This window comes from Lissotriton helveticus, chromosome 9 (genome assembly GCF_964261635.1).
Source record: "Lissotriton helveticus chromosome 9, aLisHel1.1, whole genome shotgun sequence".
Lineage (NCBI taxonomy): Eukaryota > Metazoa > Chordata > Amphibia > Caudata > Salamandridae > Lissotriton > Lissotriton helveticus.
This window is the reverse complement of record NC_136070.1, coordinates 175,548,364-175,575,673: the sequence shown is the minus strand read 5'-3', so window position 1 is coordinate 175,575,673 and position 27,310 is coordinate 175,548,364. Positions and strand designations below refer to the sequence as shown.

The 27,310-nt window shown below is 44.0% G+C and overlaps 1 protein-coding gene across 2 annotated transcripts in view; it reads right to left on the bottom strand.

The window, feature by feature from the left end:
• The window catches only part of KLHDC1 (kelch domain containing 1), a 1,359,852-nt gene that overhangs the window by 641,356 nt on the left and 691,186 nt on the right, over nucleotides 1-27,310 (bottom strand). For both annotated transcript variants that reach the window (XM_078659709.1, XM_078659708.1), the window contains exon 6: nucleotides 849-932. In XM_078659709.1, the coding sequence (XP_078515835.1) occupies nucleotides 849-932 (84 nt within the window). The remainder of the gene's footprint in view (nucleotides 1-848; nucleotides 933-27,310) is intronic.

The window sequence follows — 27,310 nt, the reverse complement described above, 5'->3', positions numbered from 1 at the left end:
TTGTTAGGTCAGATCTATGTAAGGCCACTGAACAAAGGCAGTGGCCTTACATTTGCACTTGCAAATTGTGATTTTCACGCGAACCGCTATTTACGAGTTTACAAGCATTGGTTTGCAACTTTTTTTTTGAGAATCGCAATTCGCAATCCCTATTAAGGGAATAATAAATAAGGATTCGCATATTTGCTTCTCGCAATTTCTGCGAGTCCTTATTGTTGTAATTTTGTTTGATTTTTGGTAAAAGGTTTCCTGCATTGGGAAGGGATGATTTGCGCTCGCAAACAGCCTTTTTTGCGATTCGCGATTTTAGCGAGGCTTTTTTTGCTCGATGCATCTGCCAGATTGTGACTAATGTAGATGTGCTCAAAATTGAGATAACATGCTACATGAAGAGCAAGCCCAAACAAGAGCCTTCTCAGCAGTTTTCGCCCTGGCCAACAGGGCAGCAGGGGATCTCAACAAAACTGAAAAGGAAGACCAGCGAGAACACCCCCTATATAGTTTAGCTTCTTCATATACCCTCCAAACAATAAATGCCCTTGCATTAATTATGATGTAAGCTAATAACTATTCAGGAATCAATATTAAGTATACTACCCACTCTGCCAACAGTATGGAATAAATTATTTGAAGGCCAAGTGATTCGTACCATTCAAGATTTCGGCTCCCCAAAGTGAATACAAAAAGAGCAGATGAATTGAAACATGAATCGGAATGCTACGGAGGATCTTTCAAAACAATACAATAGATACAAATATGTTTCCAAGGTTAAGAATTTAAGTGACATTTACAAAAACAATCAATAATTATAATAAATAAGAGAACTAAATATGTCTTAATAACCTTACCTTTATTGGTGGCTGAAACCAAGTTTGTGTGTTCGTATCAAAAACATGGACATCATTATTCCAACCCCAAAATACATGTTCTTCCTAAAATAATAGACGTAATAACATATTTTATTACTTTTAATGTTTGCATTTTGTATGCAACTGGCCCCTAACGCGTTTTTTAGTCAGATGTCTAGCGACAGTATGTATCTGAAAGAAAACCACTGGAATTGCATTTTACAGTTTGACACTGTCAATTTATATGTTCAATCTAAACCAATAGGCTCACCCAAGCTGTTGGCAATTCACATAAATCTTATTCCTAGACAAGATAGGAATATGTTTTCACCTATTGGACATTTGTATGGAGAAAACCTAACACTTTATTATTAGCTTGCTAATTGTGAGCTATTCACTACCAAAACTTGCTTTCTTCATTCTACAATGTAACAACTTTTTTTATAAAGCACCTTTTGGATCAAACAAAACATACCAGTCAACTTAACGATTCCTGTATTCCAACTGCTTACTCCATCTTCTTCAGGTTCCTAAAAAATGTGTAATGCAGAGACCAGACAGCAGTACACCATGGTTAGCAGAAAAGTAGTCAGGGGGAGGAGCTAAGATGGCAGATGTAGGCCAGTGTAAGAAGGTATTGGCTGGGAATATTGATTCCTGAAGATCAACAGGACAGAATATTGCCAAAACAGAGAAAGTTAAGTTTCTATACATTTTCTATACCCAAATGTGCAGACCTTGGTGAAACATATCCTAAGGATACATAGATGTGGAGTTAAGAATAGTAAATCCTTTCCTCCCTCGGTGCACTTACCTTTCAATATCTTGCCCCTCAATATTATTGCAATAATTTTCTGCCCGGTCAACCCGGGGAGTCAATATTCTGCACAGGTGTCAGCATTGATTTGTTGAAAGCAAAAACAGTAAGAGTGGAGGAGCCAGAGGGAAGGTTCAGGCGTAGCAATATCTATATAGTAGGAATACCAGATAGGGCAGAAGGCTGGACATATTTGTGGAGGACTGGATCACAGACACTCTGATACCCCACAAACTTTCCTCTTACTTCCCTGTGGAATGAAACACCTTATAGGATTCCTCTGGGTCAAACATTCCTGTGGAATGAGCACCCAGGGCAGATCAATGGCAAGACTCCCACCAGGAGCCTCCCTTCAAACAATCATAAACAATCAAAGACAGAGACTTAATCCTTCAAGAGGTCGAGGCACTAGGGCACAATACAGTTAAAAAAAAGTTAATTTACTGGTGCTACCAGGCATCACAAAAATGGTGCAAAAATAGAGACAGACTTTTGAAGCGGTGAAGAGAATACTTTGAGAACAAGAAATAAAGTATATGATAATGACCCCCGCACTTCTCAGGATGACTACTGAAGGGAAATCCTGGATCTTTGTAACCCTGGAAGAATTATGGGACAGGTTGGATGGAGAACAAGCCCCTGAAGGGGCACCAGGGCAGCTCAGTCACAGGGAAGGGACTGGAAAACCACCAAACCAAGACTGGGAGATAATCCTCCTAATAGGCAGAGGCCTTCTTCTCAACGGAAGACAGCTGAAAGGGCGGGTCAAATGTGGGAGAGCTAGCTTCGTATTGTGAATCAAAGTGGGATCAATGGAACATCAGCTCAAAGTAAAAGATATTCATTGGTATAACAGGTCCAACATGTGACAGTGAATATCTGGGCATATGAGCAGTTAACATATTTCACACCAGAACAAACTGTGGGAATGAGGGTGGATGGGGATGGGGTATTTGGGGAAAGTTGTGTGGACACACGTGACATCAATAGCTGAAATTGAAAGTTAGCAACTGAATTATTTATTGGTGGGATGGAGCGACAGAAACATTCTGTTGGAATGTGACAGGCAAACTTAGACGTAGGGACCAGAGAACCGATGCAACTTCACACAAAAGACATGCAAAGTAGAAAACGAAAATAACTAGCTCCCTCAAAATAATCTCTTAAGTTATTTGGCTGTTATCAAGATTAAAATGGGAATCACCCTGAAAACACCACTAATATATAATACAGACATCACCATCATACAAGAAACCCACCTAATGGGCAACACATGCTACTCCCTCACAAAGGGCAAATACAAACTCCTTGTACATGCTAGGTTTACTAGTGGATGTGGAGATGTGGGACTACTGGTACACAAACCAACACCATTTACAACATTGAACACAGAGACAGACAAGGATGTTGTTTTACATTAATGAGGGAATGGGACAGTGAGACAGTAACAATTTCCACTGCACATACCCCTCCAGAATTCTAGAAAGTCATACTGTTGGACTTGACCCTTTCCAGGGTTATTCCCAAACGTGTTGCCTTCCTCAGCCTATTTATCTTATGTTCTTTTTGGTGGCTTTAGGACTCTGGGTACTTTACCACTACTAATCAGTGCTAAAGTGCATGTAATCTCTCCTCTAAACATGGTATGATTAGTGTATACCCGTTCGGCCTATCTGATTCACTAATAGGTCAGTTGTAAATTGGTATACCATATAATCAGGGCCTGTAAATTAAATGCTACTAGTGGGTCTACAGCACTGAAGTAGCCTTTCAAGCCTGTCTCATGCCTGAAGTGTACTACCACTTCAACTTGGCATTGAAAACTACTTGCCCTAAACTCCCCTTCTATTACACATCATTTACCTCCAAGGAAAGTCCTAGATAGCCCTATGGGCAGAGTGCTGTGTAAGTAAAAGGTAGAACATGTAACGTTATGTTTTGGATGTCCTGGCAGTAACAAAGAACCTAATTTGGTTTTAATTTCTGTGAGGCCTACTCCTCTCATAGGCTAGCATCGGCAATTCCCTTATATACTTTTAAGTCGTAAATCCTGATCAGAAAGGAGTGGCGTTGCCATGTTTGGTATGTTTAGAACAGTGGTGATAAATCCTGCTTAGTGGTGTAGTTGGATTTTACATTACTATTTTAGATATGGCACTTTTAGAAAGTGGTCATTTCTCTGTGCTTTGCAGCCTGACTCCAGTACACATCTGGGCTGAGTGACAGCTACACTTTATGCATGCTTTCTAGACAGCCACCAGACAGAAAGGGCTGTGTGGGACACGGAATACATCTGCATTCATCTGCATACTGACAGTCTTCCTGGGCTGGGAGAGGGAGAGGTGATTCACGCTTTACTTTGTATAGGTTGTGTCCTGCCCTCACACAAAGGGCTGAATTACCCCCTACTCATTGTCTGGAGCCAGGGCTGGGTTGAAAGAGACTGTTACTCAGTTCTAAAGGTTCCTTTGACGTAATCCTTTCATCAAAGTCATTTTTTAGTATAACTACTGGGGCTATGAGAAAAAAAAATTTTGGGCACTGCATGGGACTTGTAACCAGATGCTCCTGGATCTTTAATCTGCACATTGCCAGAGGTCTGCTGTGCTGCTAGGAGGAACCACCATTTGTACTACCTGCTTTGTTGTGCTAGCCATCTGGACTGCCACTTTGCAACTGGACCTTTGTGCTGGCCTGTCTGTCTGCTGCTCCCTTTGTTCTCTCCAAGGCTTGTTGGCTTTCCCCCCTGTTTATGCATCTCAGAGCCATAAAAGATTCCGTAAAAGCACCTCTATCATGGGACTCTTTCCCCAGTTATTCAGGCAGCACTGTGAGGAGTCATGGTCTTTTGCTCCTTACTTTACATTGTAGCGCGTATTGAGCACTCCCTGATGCCCCAGTTTGCAAGGGTCAGCATGGTCGGAAACACCGTGAACTATCGGGAACAGCACCTGTTGAACGCTCTGAAATCAATGTAAAATGGCGTGTGTGGCGCTCGCCACAGCGCCAATGAAGCCTTGTGGTTTGTGGCCCTGCCTGGTTCCTGACGACAGTAGCTGCATCACAGCAAGTTCTGAGGGAAACCCTTCAGTTTGGCCTTGCAGCAAGGGATCCGCGACGTAGAGGCAGTGGAGATAGGTTCTGAGGCACCTTCACCCTGCACACAACATTACTGCTGGCCTTTGGGATCTCCCCTATTGAGGACCGTCCATTGCGTGCGATATGGAGAACAGGGCTCGGAAGCTGCAGTGCCGAGGAGAGGACATCGCTCCTAAGTGTCAGAGGCTCTCCCCATGGCGCTGGCACTGAGAGTTACTGTGAGCCTACCTGGGCCTATAGACGTAGCACAGCCACCCTGCGTTCCTTCACGGGCGATTCTACCCTGAACGTCCTGAAAGAGGGAAATCCGACCTCTGAGGTCCCAAGAGAGGGCTGTCCCGCACTTCCTCACCAGCGGCCTGGTTTGGGGCATTACTTTCCACGCCTGGGGCAGAAACGGTCCAATCCAAGATTGTCCTCACCGATCCCCAAAAGGGATCATCAACCCGCACTCAAAAATTACCGTTAAAATTCAAATAGAAGTGCAGAGGCTTCTGGGCCCAATATTTACAGGGTGAACTCAATGGGATATGTTCCAAACTGCATCTTTTGCAAAGTATATCCGGTATCGCTAGCATTTTAACTTTACTCAGTGATATATTTAAAAGTGCATCCACTGTGATACTTGACTATGTTGTAATTCACACAGTATTTATTGATTCATATTGTTCGGCAAACTACTGCAACATATCTGCGTGTCTCTAAAAAGAACTTGCAAAGTATTTATTAGCTCATGTCCTTTTTGGTCCTATGATACATACAATATACAAAGCATATTTTTTATATACTCCTGTGTGTAGTCTCTTTTGTGGTGTATTCATTGTGTTACTGTGTGGGTGTGTTGCACAAACACTTTACACATTGCCTCTGAAAATAAGCCTGCTTTGTCCCAGGCTAGCAGAGGGTGAGCACAGCTTATCTTTGGTGTGTAACTGACTTGCCCTGACTAGAGTGATGGGTTCTGCCTGGCTTAGGTGCATATCCAAGCCAATCGGAAACCCCATTTCTAACAAATTGCTAACTAGGATAGGGGCAAGATACGGAGGTTTCCCAAGGGATTCATAAGAGCAGGGGGTGACTAATTTCTTAATGGACGTCACATTAGACTGCTACATGAAGTTCACATACAGGTAGGACGCAACAACCCTATATGACTTTGTAGAAGCATTCTGATACTCAAACCTATGGAAGTTATCACAAGGCGATACCAGAAAATACACGTATGTTTTGGCTGTATATAGCTCTGTTTCACACTTGGACTATATCCTCACACTCACAAGGGATGTTGGAATATTTAGATAAATGAGTAAACCTTCAAGAGACAAATCAAATCATGTCCACTATCACCCCTATCATTTGCATTGGTGGTCGAGACCGAGGGTGTCTGCAGAGAAAGGATGCATTATTTAAGGGCCTACAGTGGCAAGAAAGACAGAACTCTAGGATTTCCCTCAGTGCGGGTGATATTCTGCTATACTTTGCCGATCCTGATACATTTATGACAAGATGATGTTTGGGGTATATGGTGACTACTCCAGATATAGAATAAAGTGGGAAAAGTTCATGGCTTTCTCCCCCACAGAGTAGACGTCAGAGCCAGGCTCAATCAGGTACATTAGATACCTGGAAAGGGACATCACCAGAGACACCAACTAAAGCTATAGATGCATTATGCAAATATTTGACAGGTTTAAAAACAGAGTGGAACACTTGCTCAATCTACCCTTATCGCTGATGGCTAGAGCTGGCCTATACAATAAGATTTATTTGCCCAGATTCCTTCACTCTCTTCAAAACATCCGATTCCGGAATAGATACTTTAAGTAAATTGATGATGCAGCTCATACACCACTGTGAGACTGTAGGACCCCATGCATATCACTGAATAAGCTTTGGAGGAGCTTCTGTGACTGGGAGATTGAATGTCCAGATAGTACGAAATACTACTGGGACTTCCTCCTGGTTGGCCTAATTACTGTGCTTTCACCCATCGAGAGGAAGCAGCCTATAGAATTTCTAGGATATAGAAACTATCCAGTGCTCATTAGTGAGAACAAATCTAAGTGAACATCCAAGACATATACAAATCGCAGAACAAGCTTGGAAGTAGACCCTAGGGTCAATGCGTTGCAGGGCAGTGGAACAGGAGATTCACCCGTGTGGGAAAGCTTCCTCACGTCAGGACACAGCTGAGGTTCTAACTATGGGACAGTTTTGGGATATCTACGGTTAGTGATGTTTGGACAGAATAAGAAATGAACTCATATGAAGAGATGGAGGAGAAATATGGGCTTGCCAACACTCCGAAATCGAAGGACTTACAACTCCAAGATAAACTATACAAACGCAGGGAGATACAAACAGAAGTCCAAGAGTGTCCCCCCTTAAAGAAAGAATACTCCTGGATGCTATTCCAACCAAGACAATATCACTAATCTGTATGACACTCATCTATATCTCCCCCGAAAAATGGCACCAGTAAGTGGCAGATGGGAGAGAGACCTTAGGAACCCAGAGGACACAGAATGGGAGAAAGCAATGTGAGCATCCAGAGAGAAGGCGATTAAGGGCAAACTACGCCTGGTGCAGAAAAACTACTCTATCTGATTTATTAGGTTAGAACACAATTGAAAGCTTATGGTCCAATCTGTGCCTTACTGGATGTGGGGATCAGGGACATTTCTTTCTTTTAAAAAAAATATTTTTTATTGTCAACAAGTGGGGCACAAACTTTACACAATATACCACAAACAAAAGAAAACAGCAACAAAGCATAATTGGATAACTTAAAGCGAGCAAAAAATGATTAGCATAACAAAGGGGATCATTAGAACATAGCAACTATCTATACCTCAAATAAAAGTATACATAAGACAAAAATGTTCCTAAAACAAGAGCCCCATATTGCACTTAACTTCATCACAGAGCGGGTACCCCTTGCCTTGGCTAAGGCTTTTTCCATCTTATACCTTTCCTTAACCAGCAGCCACCAATAATTTATAGAGGGTGGTTTTGTAGCAATCCATATCTGGGCAATTGCCAATCTAGCAGCAACCAACAATATTGAAAATAGCAGAGTAAGTCTATAATTCACTATCTTAAAACCCATCATAATTTCTATGACCGTCACTGGTGCAACTATCCCCAACCTCTGAGAAAATACTTGATCGATCTTCTGCCAATATGTCTCTAATTCAGGACAAGTTGCAAACATATGCATAATGCTAGCCGCATACAGATCACACCTAGGGCATTTTGTCCCATCACTACACAGACCAGACGTAAGCCATTTAGAGATTTTTTCCTGCATGTGATATAACAAACATATAGTGTGAAATTGCTGCTATCACAGATTGACGGTAGGCACTTTCTATAGTGCTTACTGCTTGTTCAATAGCAATAGGTGTAACCTCTGTCCCCAAAGCCTTGCTCCAACGCCCACCAATCTTTCAAAGTAGTTTTGCCTAGAATTTTGGATACATTATACATATGACTTATCACAGATTTTATCTTCCTGCTATACAGACAGTCCCATATATCAGACCTAGATATTTTTGTCAAGTTTAGATGTCTCACCAAATAGTCCCAGAGATCGGGGAAATTTCTTACATATAATTTGGAGCATATTGTTCTGAGGGGTCTTACTTTTTGAATTGCCCGTGTGTAGACATATTAACAATTTTTGGAAATGAATTTTCTTTTCGACTAGTTCAGAAAAACCTGGATCCAAAGGTAATATTGGTCTAGGGGCTCCCTTGGGCTCGAGTGTCTCTATATTCATAGAGATCGTTATTATAGGACTCTCCGATGGGATGTTCAAATTGTTAGCCTCACTAATAGTTAGTACACTTCCTAAGAAGCGGTAACATCATTCGTCACAGCTGTGTCTAGCGGAAAAGCTGATGGTGACACAGGCATATATGTTGAGAAACAATCAGTGGAGGAATATCTTAAAGACCAGAAGATGGCCTCCTCATTTTTTGTCTCTCGGAGGCAGCTGGTGAGAAATACAGATTGGCTGCAACAACCAGTGAAACAGGCATTGGCATCTTCTGAATTGGAGACATGGAGTGCTCCTCTGTACCATTACTGATCTTGTTGGTAATTTGAGCATTGGCAGATCTACCAGACATGGAGTCGTGGCTGGAATGGTGATTCTAGGCATTTTAAGTGGTAATGGTGATACCTGTCTGGGTGTCACAAAAGAGCTTTCCCTCTGTGTGCATCTCAACATCAAACACAGCAAAGACAGTGTCACTGGTGGAATTTGCAACATCAGTGAGTCAGCTATCAGTCAATGTCTATGATATCAATGTTGTATTGGACATCGAATCGTACTCAACAGTGAACATGTTGATGCAGAGGCTTCTCTCAATGTTGATCAGTGTTCCTGTGGCTGTTCAGTGTGTCTAGAATGGTGGCAATGGTGTCTGTGCCTCTTTTTCGCCATGGAGTTCTATGAAGTCTTTCAGCTAGAATGCAAGGATTCAGTACAGAGTTCATACTGTCTGTACCACTTTTGTTCTTTCTGTCTCTTCTTTTTCTGTAACACAAAGATGTAAAGCTCCCTACACTGAAGGGTTTCATTTTACAGGTAGCGCTGCAATATAGTTATTTTTCTTCTGTTCACATTGGCTATTCCAGAGGGGAAAAAAATCAGCAAATTCTGACCTGCTTTACACTATGGAAACAACACATACATTTGGAATAATTTTTACCTCTAATTAAACGTTGGCTGGAATATTCCACATTACTGACTATCAGTGTGGATCCGACGATTCAGAACATTTATTACACACTCCAAATATTGATTTTTCTCTTGATGTTGAAGCCCTGCTGAGAATTAAGTGAAATCCTCTTCTTGATACCAAAGCTCAATGTATCAAAATAAACTTGATGGCAAAAAAGTTAGGTTAACATTGACCAAGTAGTTTTGAATGTCTTTAAGTTGAGTACCAAGATCTAGAATGAATTGACGTTCAACAACTTCATATCAACCAGGAGCGGGAATGTTGGTCAGGCAAGAAATAGTGTGGGGGACCCGACAGGGGAGTCAGACCTGGTCACACTCAGAGAAGAAATTCATTGTTGAAACTGGTACACCGTGAGGCGAACTTCAACCTGCTGTGCCCTAAGACAGACTCCTTCCCTGTCTCCAATATGCAATTCCTAATATATATAATCCACATTTGTAAAGCGCACAATCACCCGTAAGGGTCTCTAGGTGCTGGGGGCCGTTGGGAAGATTAAGCAAGCTATTGCCCAAAGTCACAAGGTGCTGAGCTAATCTGCCGCCGGTGCCAGGGATCGAACCGTGATCCCAAGATTCCAGAGTCAGTCGCCCTAGTCGCGGCGCCACACCTCTCTAAGAACATTTTAAAGTTCTTCTAGGAGTAAAAAGATAAGGAATGCAGAATAATTACATTCTGGTGATCATTCTAGAACGTGTAACTCCATGAAACAAACACACACGCACACACCCTTCAAAGAGAATCAGACTGGTTGTTCAGAAGACAAGGTGAGGAGGGCTCCTCATCACATAAATGCAGTGGAAACAGGAACTTGCCACAAATACAGAAAAAAGCAGTAGTAGAAGTGCACAAAGACAATAAGTGTAGCCAAAAAGCTCCACATAAATTGAGGGGTTAATCAGAAGAACCTTTAGAAAGCCAGCAGTGTGCAGGGACACTTGTCAGTGAGCTGGAATAAACAAATGCCTCACTGAAATGGCACTGCATGATGAGTAGGCTGGAAGCTTCTGAAATACTAGACGGTGCAGGCTCAAACTGGCAATGTGTGCGTACAGTCTATTAGAGTTCACATTTTCATTTGGTTTTTTGCTTTTAAAAGGGGTAAAAGCAGTGGTGGTTTTAGCAAAATGTATGTTTTCCGATTTGGCTGATTTGATGTATTTTTTTATTTTTATTAAATGTATAAAGTGTGGCTTCTTATAGGGCTGTTTTATTTTATTCACTGATTTTATAAAACAAATGTTAATGAAAAAGGTTTCAGAGGAGCAAATCAATATAATACAAAACCATAGAGAACAAACAACCTGCATCGCATTAGATTTCTTATATTACAGAATAAGGAACACTGAGATAGCACCAACGTTCCCAAGAACCAAAGGAATGGCATTTACTTTCATTGACAATAACTGACCCATCACCAATGGGATCAAGACCATGTTTATATAACAGTGTAACAAACAATCTATAATGTAAATAACATTCCCAGAGAACAATAGGAAAAGACCTGGAATACACAACCAGTGGTCATTCTGTTATTGCCAAAATAAAATAATTTCACTCAATCGCAGACACAGGCTGCTACACTATAGATTTCTTCATATAAGTTACAATAAAGACGCTGCACACACCAAATGTGGAAGGACTGGTTTGAAATAGCACAAGACCTGTCTAAGATGTTTGAGTTTGAGATAACATTTAACGCACTAGAAGCTTTGTTGGGAAATGTTAAAGTTTTCCCTATATGTTTCATATGATAATCAAGTGCAAGGACATTTGGACTTTCTCAAAATGGTCATGCCACCATCTGGAACGTTCAGGTGACAGTATTATATAAACGTAGGTGCCTGGCTGTTAAATTCAGAAATAGCAGGCACGGGTAAAGAATCTTGCGCAGCATCCAAGTGAGAAGGTTTGGTCAGCATGGTAGATGAATGTCCTCAAATAAATTTTTTCATAAAAAGACATTTTCTATGGACTGAGGCTCTGGAAATTTGGAGGTGACGTTTTGAAAGTTTGTGTTTCTTAAGCAGTTAAGTTGGCATGTAGAGTTCTCCAAGTCTGGAAAATGTTGGGTAGACTATCTATATCGATCACCTACACATGCTCTTATAAAGGTTTGTCTAAGGAGCTTGTTTAATTTCTAGTTATGGAGTTCAGTCAGGTGCACTCCTTTCAGAGAAATTGTCAAATCTGTGTCCACAGGTAAATAAAGGAATAGAACATGGTCACATTTTCAGCTTTCAGAGAACTCTTAAAGATGCTCCTGTTCAGAGCGTTGCTTTTTGCAGTACCATGTTTAGAGCGAGCCCTTCTGCTCGTTAAAGTCACCCCAGTGTCTCAGTGGCCATGTGAGCCCAGAGGGAGTGGAGGGCACAGATCACACCCCGCAGTGGTCCTCCAGATAACAGCATAACACATGAAATGGGGGACCAGAGTACCAGAGCAGTCAGGAGTTACTGGATTCCAATTGTGATCGTTGGAGTCTAGTACCTATGCTATACTGGGCCAATCTCGCGATTGGCTCGAAATGCAGCACTAAATGCACCCTTTCAGCACTTGTCCATCAGGGTACAAGTCAGAGCACGCCAAGACTTATTCATAAATCTGATCTGAAAAGCATGTTAATAAGTCAATGCCCAGCCTTTGCATTTACGAAAGAGTACATATAAACTTACAAACACAATACAACCAGACCCCTAGCTCCTCCTGAACTAGAAATCATTGCAAGAAGGTCTCCCAGAGTTAAACAGTGTAAAGAGCGTTCCTTTGATGTTAGTCACAGACTTCAGAATGTAATACCCTTACCTCTTAAATTTGTCAGAGTTCAAAATGTAAAACAACATCCTATTGGATTTGCCACACAGTTACACCATGTGAAGGCCCTTCCTACTGTATTTGTTGTCTCTGTCAGTTATTAGCAATCAAACTAGTTCATACATGGGATAATACATGTACTGCCTGCAAAGAACAAGATCAACAAACGGACACGGCCAAAGCTCACTCTCAATCCACTGCTCTACTTAACTGTCTTTGCTTTAATTACTTGAGCTCTCTGGTAATTAGTTAAACTGTCAAGCCAGGCATAAAAACTGAAATGTCACCCTTATGATGAGCTGCAGCCATTCAATCACACTGCAAGGATCTTCAGTTTGCTTAGGATCGGTGGATCTAGCATTGGAAGAAAGGAAAAAAATATTCCATTGTCTAGTTGGATTTGTTAATTTTGTATATATCTGATTGATAGATTTCAAAATAGGAGTGAGACTTTTTTCCTACGGAATTAACATGGAGCTTTGTACTTTTAGGACCCGCTTATACCTTTTTACCCAATAGTTCTGCCCTCATGAGGAATCATGGACGCTTCTTCCATAAAAGTTATCGTCCTTTTGTGTTTCATTTTTGCCTTACTTCAGGAAGGCCACATTTGTACATATAATCCTAAGTATTTTTGCAGTCCATAAAAAGCCTATGTTGGTCAATTCATTAAATTTACTTTTAACAAAGTCAAATTAATAATATTAAACAATCAAAAGGTTACCACGAAAGGAAACCTTTCGACAAAAACTGCATTCACAGACATTCTTCAATGGAAAACAGATTGAAGGAATTAGGCCAATGTAGACATAGGCTGCAACTAAGCCAGCATGGAAACTCGCACTGAACCTTTAAGGGTACCAAGCCTTCCAGTATCCCATCATACCCAGCGGGTGACAGTTACCTCATTGTTTACCTTGTTTAAGAAGAGACAGTCAATCAATCAATCAGTCATTTGTAGAGAGCACTCTCAAGGATCTTAGGGGGTTGGGGTTGGGGGGGACCTGCTACTGCTCGAACAGCCAGATCTTGAGAAGTCTCCTGAAGGTCAGCAGGTTCTGGGTCTGTCGCAGGTGGATGGGATGGGTGTTCCATGTCTTGGCTGCGAGGTGGAAGAAAGATCTGCCGCCGGGGGCCATTCGGTGGATGTGTGGAACAGTGGCAACAGTGCGGTCAGCGGAGCAGAGCTGGCAGTTGGGAGTGTAGAAAGTGAGTCGTTTGTTGAGGTATGTTGGTTCAGCGTCGTAGAGTGCTTTGTGAGAGTGGGTAAGGAGCTTGAAGGTGATCCTCTTGTTGACGGGGAGCCAGTGCAGGTCTCTCAGGTGGGCAGTGATGTGGCTGTGGTGGGGGATGTCGAGGACGAGGCGTGTGGAGGCGTTCTGTATGTGTTGAAGTCTTTTCTGGAGTTTGGCAGTGGTTTCCACGTAGAGGGCGTTGCTGTAGTCCAGCCTGCTGGTGACGAGGGCCTGGGTGACCATCCTTCTGGTTCCGGTGGGGATCCATCTATAGATCTTGCGAAGCATGCGGAGGGTGTTGAAGCAGGAGGAGGAGATGGTGTTGACTTGCTGGGTCATTGACAGTGAAGAGTCCAGGATGAACCCCAGGTTGCGGTGTGGTCGGTGGGTGTCAGAGTATCTCCCAGCTAGGCCGGCCACCAGGAGTCGTCCCAGGCGGAGGGGGTGGATCCGAGGATGAGGACTTCCGTCTTGTCCGAGTTCAGTTTCAGGCGACTATTCTTCATCCATTTGGTGACGGCCTTCATTCCTTCGTGAAAGTTTGTTTTGGCGGTGGCGGGGTCCTGGGTGAGGGAGAGGATCAGCTGGGTGTCGTCGGCGTATGAGATGATTTTGAGGACATGCGATCAGACGATGTTTGCGAGCGGTGTCATCTAGACGTTGAAGAGGGTCGGGCTGAAGGATGATTCTTGGGGTACGCCGCAGGTGATTTTGGTGGCTTAGGATCGGACTGGAGGGAGGCGGACTGTCTGGGTTCTGTCGGTGAGGAGGGAGGTGATCCAGTCCAGGGCTATGTCGCGGATCCCTGCGTTGTGGAAGCGTGTGCGTAGGGTGTGGTGGCAGATGGTGTCAAAGGCGGCCGAGAGGTCTAGGAGGATGAGGGCAGCGGTTTTGCAGCTGTCCAGCATGGTCCTGATGACGTCGGTGGCGGTGATGAGGGCAGTTTTGGTGCTGTGGTTGCTGCGGAATCCGGATTGAGACGAGTCCAGGGTGTTGTTCTCTTCGAGTAAGCAGGTCAGTTGTTTGTTGACTATCTTCTCGATGACTTTCGCCGGGAACGGGAGCAGGGAGATGGGCCGTAAGTTCTTGAGGTCTAATCAATTCTTCTTTGTTCAAATAATACATAGTAGTTGTTTTGGATGCCTGAACAAGGAGGGAGTTAACCTGAAGGATGGAATGAAAATTTTCAGAGCCAAGTACACAGCCCTTAGCTCCAGCAGATTGTTGTGGTATCTCATTTCTTTCAAGGACCATCTTCCCTGAATTTGAAGGTGATCTATGAGTGCACCCCAACCTCTAAGGGGGCATCGATCACTACTGTCTGTTTTGGAACCTCCTGAAAAAAACTCAGTTCTACAGTTGACAACACTGTTTGAGAGACTGAGCATCTTCGAGGGAAAGGGTGCTCTTGTCCAGCCAATTGTTTGAAAAATGACACCACTGATCTTTTGGACATTCCTGTAGTGATCTCATATGGAAGCAAGCATTTGAAACAGAAAGGTGCAGGACGCCTTGGACCCAGTAGAGACAATACCTGCCCCGCTGTTGGGCGGGTGGTTTTCAACAGAGTGTTACATTTCAGAAGTATTAATAACTCCTCGAAAGGAGAGACATTTGCTTTTATGGTATCCACAATTGCTCCTATAACATAAAGAGCCTGCAGCTGGGAAGAAGCAGATTGTTCTTGATTGACACGCAGGCCTGTAGGCTAGGCCAGTCCTATAATCCACTCAGCCAGAGTACCTCCTTTATAGAGGATTTGGGTGTCTTCAGTCGTGGACTGCGTAACTCTGCACCTATTCATACAGCTTGCCATCTTTTAGATCCTGTCTTTTCCAACATAACAGATCCTCTCATCCCGTTACAGCGGTCTGACCATTTTGCAGTACCATTTAAGGTTAGTATGCCACACAGCCCTTTAACAATGTAGTAAGGTTTATAGTTGTCGACAATTGCTAAATTAGCATGAGCTTCGCTGCTATGAATCTGCATTTGCGCACAACACTGCAACCATCTGCTTCGCAATACTTATTTGTGCCCCTTTTACACATGAGAACTGTCTGCTTTGCAGGTACTTTGCAGTGCTCTGAGGTTTAGTCTGCACATGATGTTCAAGGTTAAAAAACAATGCCCCTTGTTATTCTGTTCTGATCTGCCCCTCGCACGTAGACATAACATGCTTCATACAGCTGCACCTCTGGAAATCATGGACTTTAATATTGCAAACACAAGCTGTCTTTACACACAAGGAGAGACACCTTTCCAGAAAGAAGACCTGTGTTTGTCCTGCGATGTGAACATTGAATCTAGGCCGTAGACATGGGGGTCTGCTGACAAAGCCCAGAGGTCTTCTGTTTTATAATAAACTATTTCTTGTCACGGGGAGGGTGGTTAGGTAGTGCTGTCCTTTTCCATTGTTTTCTATAACATGACCTCCCCGTTTGTATTCTATGGAATTGTAATAATGCTGCTAGTGTTGGCACATGTACTGCACCATAGAATGCGTTAGTTGAAATAAACATTTTAAACTATACTGTGGCTCTGATTACTCGCATTGTGGACAAGTATGAGTGGCTGAACGAAAGAGCATCTGGCTCCCGCGATTCTCAAGATAGGATGGGTTGTCTAATCATTGGTAGCTTCGCTGTAGACGGAGAACGAATGAGACCCTATAGCTAGTCGGTAAGGGATTTTGGGTACAGATGTGGTAGGTCGGTACACCCCCTATTCACTGAGGTCCTGTTTCCTGTGCATAGTTCTGTGTATGTGCAGAATCCCCGCAACAACACAGCCCCTTTTCTCTTCTAAAAACAGAAACTGGTCAAAATTGAATGCTTCTGTCCCAAACAAGAGTCTTAATAGCACTCTGACTATTTTAAAACAAGCGGCTGACATGGCTCAGGACCTGGTGCCCTACTGGCTTATGGAGACCATGGAGAAAACTCTACTGGACACAGATAAACGCTTGGGCCGGTGTCACCCGCAGGGTCCCTGGTTCAATAACATGCTCATACAGGGAAAAAACCAGTGTCTTGGAAAGACTCTGGAGAAATGCTTATACTGAGGAGGATAAGACTTATTACAAAGTTGCCCAAAAAAATATCATGAGCTCTGCAATTTGGCTTGTGCAGCGTTTTACTCTGATAACATCTTAGGTACCCAAAACAGTCCGAAGACACTTCTTAAGGTGGTGCAGGAACGTTACAATTCGAGTAACTTACCACCTATACCTCCCCTCTCCTAGAGTCAATGTGAGGACCTAGCTCACTTCTTCACCCTCAAAGAGAATATCCATGACCAACTGGTGAGGGATTGCCCCATTGGAGGGATCACTGACAGAATATCGACAGTCAAAATATCGAGATGACAAAATATCGAGGTAAAAATATCGACTGCAAAAGTATCGACTTCCTATCTTCAAACAGGTAAGTACAAAAATATTGACTCCAAAATATCGAGTGTAAAAAATATACTGTCAAAATATCGAATTTTTTAAATGTCTTAAAAATAATGTAAAAGTAATATAATAATAAATAAAATTAATTTTAAATTATTTAAAATACTTTAATAAATGTAAAATTAATAAATAATTAATGTAACTTTATTTTTTTAAATTTATTTTAATACATATATATATATATATATATATATATATATACATATTATTAACAAAACATATACAATATTTTTACCATAGGATAGCGAGAGGTTTAAATTGACTGTAACGATTCCAGTGAGTGCAACAGCAGAGAAAGCGTTGAATAGCGTAGTGGTAAAAATTACTATTTCCACTCCAGCGAGTGCAACAGTAGGGAAAGCGTTGGATAGCGTAGGGGTAAAAATTACTATTCCCACTCCAGAGAGTGCAACAGTAGGGAAAGCGTTGGATAGCGTAGGGTTAAAAATTACTATTCCCACTCCAGAGAGTGCAACAGTAGGGAAAGCATTGGATAGCGTAGAGGTAAAAATTACTATTCCCACTCCAGAGAATGCAACAGTAGGGAAAGCGTTGAATAGCGTAGGGGTAAAAATTATAATCCCACTCCAGAGAGTGCAACAGTAGGGAAAGCATTGGATAGCGTAGGGGTAAAAATTACTATTCCCACTCCAGAGAGTGCAACAGAAGGGAAAGCGTTGGATAGCGTAAGGGTAAAAATGACTATTCCCACTCAAGAGAGTGCAACAGTAGGGAAAGCATTGGATAGCGTAGGGTTCAAAATTACTATTCCCACTCCAGAGAGTGCAACAGTAGGGAAAGCGTTGGATAGCGTAGAGGTAAAAATTACTATTCCCACTCCAGAGAATGCAACAGTAGGGAAAGCGTTGGATAGCGTAGGGGTAAAAATTAATATTCCCACTCCAGAGAGTGCTACAGTAGGGAAAGCGTTGGATAGCGTAGGGGTAAAATTACTATTCCCACTCCAGAGAGTGCAACAGTAGGGAAAGCGTTGGATAGCGTAGGGGTAAAAATTAATATTCCCACTCCAGAGAGTGCTACAGTAGGGAAAGCGTTGGATAGCGTAGGGTTAAAAATTACTATTCCCACTCCAGAGAGTGCAACAGTAGGGAAAGCGTTGGATAGCGTAGGGGTTAAAATTACTATTCCCACTCCAGAGAGTGCAACAGTAGGGCAAGAGTTGGATAGCGTAAGGGTAAAAATTACTATTCCCACTCCAGCGAGTGCAACACTAGGGAAAGCGTTGGATAGCGTTGGGGTAAAAATTACTATTCCCACTCCAGAGAGTGCAACAGTAGGGAAAGCGTTGGATAGCATAGGGGTAAAAATTACTATTCCCACTCCAGAGAGTGCAACAGTAGGGAAAGCGTTGGATAGCGTAGGGGTAAAAATTACTATTCCCACTCCAGAGAGTGCAACAGTAGGGAAAGCGTTGGATAGCGTTGGGGTAAGAATTACTATTCCCACTCCAGAGAGCGCAACAGTAGGGAAAGCGTTGGATAGCATAGGGGTAAAAATTACTATTCCCACTCCAGAGAGTGCAACAGTAGGGAAAGCGTTGGATAGCGTAGGGGTAAAAATTACTATTCCCACTCCAGAGAGTGCAACAGTAAGGAAAGCGTTGGATAGCGTAGGGGTAAAAATTACTATTCCCACTCCAGCGAGTGCAACTGTAGGGAAAGCGTTGGATAGCATAGGGGTAAAAATTACTATTCTCACTCCAGAGAGTGAAACAGTAGGGAAAGCGTTGGATAGCGTAGAGGTAAAAATTACTATTCCCACTCCAGAGAATGCAACAGTAGGGAAAGTGTTGGATAGCGTAGGGGTAAAAAGTAATATTCCCACTCCAGAGAGTGCAACCGTAGGGAAAGCGTTGGATAGCGTAGGGGTAAAAATTAATATTCCCGCTCCAGAGAGTGCAACAGTAGGGAAAGCGTTGGATAGCGAGGGGTAAAAATTACTATTCCCACTCCAGAGAGTGCAACAGTAGGGAAAGCATTGGATAGCGTAGGGTTAAAAATTACTATTCCAACTCCAGTGAGTGCAACAGTAGGGAAAGCATTGGATAGCGTAGGGGTAAAAATTACTATTCCAACTCCAGTGAGTGCAATAGTAGCGAAAGTAAATACTTAATATATAAATATAAATAACATAAATAGTAATACCAATTACAAATTAATTACAATATTTTACAATTGTATAAAATATATTAAATAATTAAAAATACAAATTAAAATTATTTAATAATATAAATTACCTACTAATACAAATAAATTATCTATTAACAATAAATTAATTTACAATTTAAAAAATCAATTACATTTAATTACCATTTATATTTTAATTAATTACCAATTAATAATTAATTATCAATTAATTATAAATAAATACCAATAAATTAAATAACATATTTAATTAATTATAATGAAATTACTTCCCACCCTATTCCCCTATAAACCCACAACTCGCAACAGAAAATAAATTAATGAAATTAACATATTTATCAATTAAACAATTAAAACTATCTTCTCCAAAATTTTAGAGAAACATGGTAATGCTCAGCTTACATCATTTGTGGAGGCCCAAAATTGTTTGCACTCCTCCCAATCGGGCTTTACGGCTGAACACATCACATAGTCCACCCTACTGGGCATAACTGAGCACTTGAGGCAACGCCTTGTTGAAGATGGACAGGCGTACATATTCTTCTAGATCTTAGGGAAGCTTTTTACGCTGTGCCTCACTGAATATGACTCATTACATTGCATATTAATACAACGCAGGTATTACTACGCGATGTCAATGACAACTACATACCATTACATAGCAAACTTTTACCACGACTATACCTTTACCACGCATGCCATTACAATGCAAAGGCATGCGTGGTAAAGGTAAACTCATAGTAAAAGTTTGAAAGGTAAGTGACTCTACCCTGCCCTACCCTAATTTAGTACCCCTGCACGACCCTCCCCCGACCCCCAGTCCTCTCCCTACATTTACACTACCCTGCACGACCCCCGACACTACACTACACCAACACCACCCTAAACCCTAAAACACTACCCCCAGCACGACCCCCCCTCCCCCAGTCCGGTCCCTACGCTCAAACACTACCCTGCACGACCCCCCGACACTAGACTAAACCTTAAAAAAAGGGAGAGGTGTGGCGCCGCGGCCAGGGCGACTGACGCTGGAATCTGGGGACCACGGTTCGATCCCCGGCTCCTGCGGCAGGTTAGCCCAGCACCATGTGACTCTGGGCAATAGCTCGCTTAATCTTCCCGACGGCCCCCAGCGCCTAGAGACCCTTACGGGTGATTGTGCGCTTTACAAATGTGGACTTTACTTTTACTTTACTTTAAAACACTACCCTACACTACACAAACACATCGACACTACCGTAAACCCTAAAACACTACCTCTAGCATGACCCTCACCCGCCCCCCAGTCCGGTCCCTACACTCAAACACTACCCTGCACGACCCCCGACACTACCCTAAATCCTAAAACAGTACCCCTTGCACGATCCTCCTCCTACCCCCAGTCCAGTCCCTACACTCAAACACTACCCTGTACGACCCCCCAACACTACACTAAACCCTAAAAAACTACCCTATACTACAACAAACACCACAACACTACCCTAAACCCAAAAACACTACCCCCAGCACGACCCTCCTCCTACCCCCTTTACCTCTCTCTCCTCATGGTGCTGCTCTCCTGGTTCCAGTGTCGTCTGAGGGGCAGTGCACGTCACAACGTCGTTGTGAGGAAACGGAAGAGCCTCTGTTTCCGCACAACAATGTTGATAACTGTTAGACCTGTCAGCCTTAGGGTGGTCTCCCCTACCTTTTTGCCTCCCATTTTTATCCTATATTTTGTTGGACTTAGAACTCTGGGCGCCTCACCACTGCTAAACAGTGCTGAGGTGCAGGTGCTCTCCCCTAAAACCTTGTGAGGCTGGCATATCTGCCACAAGCCACTGCTACCGCAGTAAGGTTTAATCCTCCATAGGCTAACATTGGGAACCTCCCCTTATGGACTAACTTCTGACAGGGACCTAATAAGTCTATCATGTTTGGTCTTGTTGGACTCGGGGCGGGGAACCCTTTCCAATGATATATAGGGTTTGGGCATTACTACGCTAGGGATCCCACTTTTATAAAGGGGACCTTTTCCTGCCTACACTTAGATTAGGCTGCAGACTCCCCCCTCCCCTCTGCATACTGATAGCCTGCCTGGGTTGGGAGGTGGGAGCGGTGATTCACACCTTCTTCCCTGGGATGAGCTGTGATGGGCTGCCCACTGTAGCCTTAACGGCCTGTCTCTCGTCACTGTGACAGCTAGGTCAGGGAAGGCAGGGAATATACCAGAACTCCCTGGACTCTTCCAGAAGCCCCTGCCCCCAGACCCTTCCAGAGACTTCCACCACTTTCTAGCCCTTAGACTAAAAAGATATATAAGGGAGGGTCCTGGCCTCACATTCTTGTTACACTGCTGGACCTGGAAGAATCCCTGCTGGAGTGAGGACTGCTGCGCAAGAGGATTGCCACTGGGAAGGAGGCTGACTGCTCCAAGGAACTGCTGAGCTGCCCTACTGTCTGCTGATCCTGCCCTGCATGGGAGACTGCAACATCACCACCAGAGTGTCTCCACAACATCCCAAAGGAACTACTTTTCTTTGAACAGCATTTTAAAGAGTCTTCAACCTTTTAAAGATTGCCTTTTTGGGACTGCACCCTTTTTAAGCTAAAGGAAACTACCTGTCCTTGGACCACAGCGTTTTAAAGACTGCCCTTTGGAACAGCACCAACACTCTCAAGATTTGCCCTGCAACGCTGTGCCTGCCCTCAGCACTGCTTGCCCCGTGATCCTCCCAGGGCTCTGTGATTGCCTCTGCTTCTGGCGCAAGCCCACTGAAACTGGCCCTGAGGTCACCGCCACTGGGACCGGAGCGCGCTGTGTAGCGCTGAGAAGCGAAGCGCTGTGTGGCAGGAGGCTCCGTCGTTGCCCAGGACTTGGAGGCACTGTTAAGCGCTGTGCTAAAGGAGCGCTGTGTGGCTGTGACCCCCACCCGTGCAGCGCTTGCTGAGCCCAAGGCCCCCAGGGGGAGAGGAGCCTCGCACCTGCGTCCGCAACCACCACCCCAGGTAACGCCTCAGTGCAACCAGGCTGCTGCGAAGGGGCTTGGTGCGGGTTGGCCGGGTACCTGGAGTGTGAGCTTTGTGCTTGGCTGGGAACCGTCCTTCACTGACTGGCCTACGGGGGCATAATTACTTGGTAATTGACACTGGGGCATTATTTAGCATTACCAGCAGCGCCTGGGCAGCCGCACTTCCTACGCTGGGAGCATAATTTCTATGAGAGGCACACTTATTACTCTACAAGGGAACTTTGGCCTAAGAACCTTCCCCCAGTGAATTTTGACCATAAGAACTTACCTCAAGTGTACTTTTACCATCCAAGGACACTGTGAGAAAGACATTACCAGCAAGAGCCCTTGGCACACATGAGCTTTTGGTGATTTGATCAGGCCTGGGAACTGGATTCATTCTTACTCATTATTGATCTTGCTTGGAAACTGGAATCCTTTTTTGTTATTGATCAAGCCTGGGAACTGGATTTATTCTTATTGATTATTGATCTTGCTTGGAAACTGGAATCCTTTTTATTATTGATCTTGCCTGGAGCTGGATTTACCTGCTTTTGGTTCTCGCATAATTTTTAGATAAAGAAATTCTTACTCTTATACAAAACTGGTGTGGTGTTCCTTTTGTGAGTGTTTTTACTGTGTCATCGTCGTAGTGTGTTGCACAAATACTTTACACATTGCCTCTGAAGTTACGCCTTTGCTGCTCTGCGCCAAGCTACCAGGTCGGAAGCGGTGGTCCCTACTTGGACTAGGGTGCATACCCCTGCCAACTAGAGACCCCGGTTCTAACAATAACCATTACATCGCATGCGTCGTAAATGCGTATGAGATGTAATGGTATGCGTTGTTACATCGCATGCGTTGTAACACATGCAATGTATCGACTTGCAGCGAAACAGCCGCGTTGTAATGGCTGTTCACCGTCTCACTCCATCCTTGCCGACAGATTGTTGTCCTTCAGTCTGGAAGCCTCAGCACTGGCGTGGCTTGTATCGTTCTTAAAATATGGTACATTTCAAGTTTTTTTAATCTAAAGCCAGGTCTAAATCGAAGGCTCAGTTTTGAGTCCCATGCTGTTCAACATCTACGGATGTAGTGGAGAGTTGTGGCTTGACACTATTTTCTGATGCAGATGACAGGCAGAGCATCTTTATATTGTCATGTGCACAGAATCATGTACTTTCTGATCTTAACCTGGGCTTGAGTTGCATTGATGAACAAAAACTCACTCAAGCTCAATGGGGGAAAAACGGAGGTCATGATTCTAGGCAAGCACTCTCCTCTCTGGGGCCCAGAAAATTGGCCTGCCTCTGCTGACTCCATCTTCAAAGGTCAAAAACTTGTGATTTCTGCTGGCTGACACGCTTTCTATGAAACCTCAAGTGAACAAAGGCAACTGCCATCTGTTTTACTGTGCTTGAATGCCTAAGAAACATCATGATCCCATTCCAGCTCAAAGGACTGTGATCCAGGCCCTAATTGTGTCCAGACTGGACTATGGCAATGTGTTATACTGAGTTCTGACAGAGCAACAATTCGTCAGTTGCAGGTAGTACAGAATACGGCTGCTAGACTCCTGTACCGGCTTTCAAAATTTGCATTGGTCTCACATCTTCTCCACAAGCTACACTGGCTCACAATCTTTAAATGCATTACATTTAAAGCATTATGTTATATGTTAAAGGCCAACGCTGGACTGGGACCATGTTATATTCAGGACCTGGTGGTGCCCTATCAGTCCAGTCAGGCTTTGAGATCTTTGAACCAAGCTTAATTTAATGTGCCCAGATATCTCCTGGCCTGCATGAAAGAGTGCTCCTTCTCTTACTTAGGCCTGAAATTATGGAACTCCCTTCCAGAACACCTAGGAATGTGTACGTCGATGCTTGATTTTCATAAGGCTTTTTTCATTTTCAACTTTTAAAATTCTCCACCCTACTGCTTCTGGGCCGGGAAACCCCTGGGGGTAGCTGTGCATTTTAGAAATCTTTAACTAAATAAATAGGCGTTTGAGAGTAGACACAGTTATTTGGAAATGTTGATGAGAAGTTGATGTCTTCATGAGATATGGCTAGACGAAGTTCTTCTGTCTTCTGAGATGTACTGAAACAACAGCAATGCACTCTGAGAATGTTCTTGGGGATGATTTGCAGCAAAACGGAATGACTTTGTACTGCTAATGACTGTTACTGACCCCAAATCTCAGGAATTTGCAGTGTTATTTGGCTACTGGTATGTGAAAGAATACATTTTGAATATCTTTGGAGCATAGTCAATCCCCTTGATGGATCTCTAGGTAGATTTGATGTAACACTAGCATCCTGAACCTTTCTTTTAGTATCCATTTGCTTGCGACTTATAGATCTAGAATGAGTCTGAATTTGTTCTTAGGATCTTTCTTTTTTACCAAAACACAATGGGATTCAATTCGTGTTCCTTTCTGAAAAAGAGATGCATCATCCACAAAGTGCTTCTGAAACAGCACCATCACTTCTTATTGAGTTGAGTTTTTCCAGATGTAACAAGGATTACTTTTCCTAGAGGCATACCTGATAGAGAATGGAAGACAGTAGCCATTCTGCACAATATTCAGTACCCATATGTCTTTCGTGATGAAGCTCCACTCTTCCAGGTGATTGGAAATGTGTTCCCCCCACCGGAATGGGTAACGGAAAAGGCGGAAGTATAGGCTCATTGCTTTGACCCTGCAGGAGGTTTTCCTGCTGCAGCACATTCATGAGACCCTCTACCTTTTGGTTGTCATCTTTTTTGTTTTAAAGTCCTGAGCTGCTGCAGCTATTAATGAGGGGTTAGAACTCTCTCTGGGCAGGAACAGCCATTTATACGGTCTTTCCAACCCAACAGCTTTCAAGGTTTCCATTTCGGCTTTCATACGAGCCATCTTGTCAACTGTATGACTTCCAAATAAAGTTATACCAGAGAATAGTAGGTTGAGTTGAGTCAGCAGCTGCACTGATCACTTGATTAGACATCATCATGCCCTAATTCAAATTTTCTATGAAATCTTCCCTGCGATCTCTTGGAAGAATTTCTGAAAATTGTTGATGAGAGACCCGCAAGGACCAGTCATATCTGCAAAGAAGGGCAAGGGCAATGGCGCTTGCCAACTTCATATTATTGACTGCTGTATAACATACCTTTCATCCCACACAGTAAAGTTTCTTGCTTCCTTTGTCTAGTGGAACTGTGGATGAGGGAGCAGTCACATGAATGTTCCTTGCAGCTAAGACACCACAGACTCAGGTGGAGGGTTTGAACAAAGGAACAGTGGATCCTGATTAGTAGGTGTGTACTTTTTTCTGTTGCCTCGATGGCGCAGCTTTTGCCGGTGCTAGCATACGAAGTCATTCCAGAGCGGGTTCGAATAGGCCGAGTACTAGTGGAAGTAGTGATCTTCAAGATGAACATCAGTGAAGGGTCTCAAAAATCACCAACGTGGTTGCTATGGGAACTGGAAGAGGATTGTTGAGCAAGTTAGCTCCCATGTGACCGTCCTGAGCCTCTCAAAAGCGGTCGCTCCCCTCGCTGCTCCCTGCTCATCCGCACCTGGTATCGTAGCGCTCTGATTGCCACGCATTGCTCACACTGCTATAATTTGTTTGTGTCATAGTAGCGCTTATTGCCAGACTTGCTCGCTGAATATTATATAATCGTAGCACTTTAGTATCAGACCGTGATTTGTTATTTACTGTACCTTCGTTATTTGCTGTGCCACTCGCTTTGCCTGCTCTGAGAATTGTTGCCTTACTGTGCTGCCCATTTTATAGCGCTTAATTCAGGGCTTAAATCGTGCCCCAATCTCGCCCTGTTTCGTTTTTGGCTTGCTGCCATTTTGTTGTTTGTTATTGTGCCTCCCTGCCCGGCTCTCCACCTCGCTCCCGCCTCCCAGCTGCTCCTCCCTCGTCCCACCCCCCTCCAATCTCCACTTATGATAGATGCTTTTGCGCGCAGCGAACGCGCCCCATGCGCGCCGAAGGCGCGCCAAAGGTAAGCCCGTCTAGGCCCGTCCGCGCCCAGTGCCAGACCCCCTGTCCCCCGCAAAATCCACTCCGCCCGCATAACGTACGACGCCGCAACCCTCTCAGCCCTTAACCCCGGCCGCCCACCAAACTGCTACCAAGCCGCCCCAGGACACACCCATGGACCCTTCACCTGCCACTCCTGCAAGTTCGACTGCATCAAGACCCACACCAAACCCACAAACTCCAAACAGAGCTCCGACACTAACCACCTAAAGTGCATCCTGCTCAACACCCGCTCGGTCGAACTCTGGAACCTTTTCGACACTACATCACCGGATGTCACCTTCCTTACAGAAACCTTGATGAACGCCTCATCAGCGCCCGACATCGCCATAGCCATCCCGGACGGCTTCAAGATCATTCGAAAGGACCGCACCAACCAAACAGGAGGAGGCATCGCCATCGTCCATAAGAACACCATCTGCATCACGACCAGTTCCGATGATTACCTTGCAACCGTCGAACACCTTCACTTCCAGATCCACACCGACCCCAAGACCACACTCAGAGGCACCCTCATCTACAGACCACCAGGACCCCGCACACAATTCAGCGAAGACATCACCGACTTCATCAGCCCACACGCCCTCCCCTCCGAGGACTACATTCTACTGGGAGACCTCAACTTTCACCTGGAAAAGAAAAACGACTGCAATACTACCACCCTTCTGGACAACATGGCCAACCTCGGACTCGAACAACTTGTCAATACCCCCACCCACCTTGCCGGACACACGCTCGACCCAATCTTCACCTCCAGCAAGCACATCTCCTTCAACCACACCACAGCTCTCCACTGGACTGACCACAGCTGCGTTCACTTCAACTACAAAAAGACCACGACCCACAACCCCCCACAACCTATTTCCCGAAGAAACTGGAACAAAATTACCAACGGCCAGCTCTTCACATCGCTTCACCAAAACCCTCCCGCCAAATCATCGGACCCAAACCAAGCTGCCACCAACCTCACACAATGGATCACTCACAGCGCCGACGAACTAGCACCCTTGAAAAACCATCAAACCAAACAAGGTAGCAAAAAAGCCCCCTGGTTCAACGATGTCCTTAAGAAATCCAAGAAGTTCTGT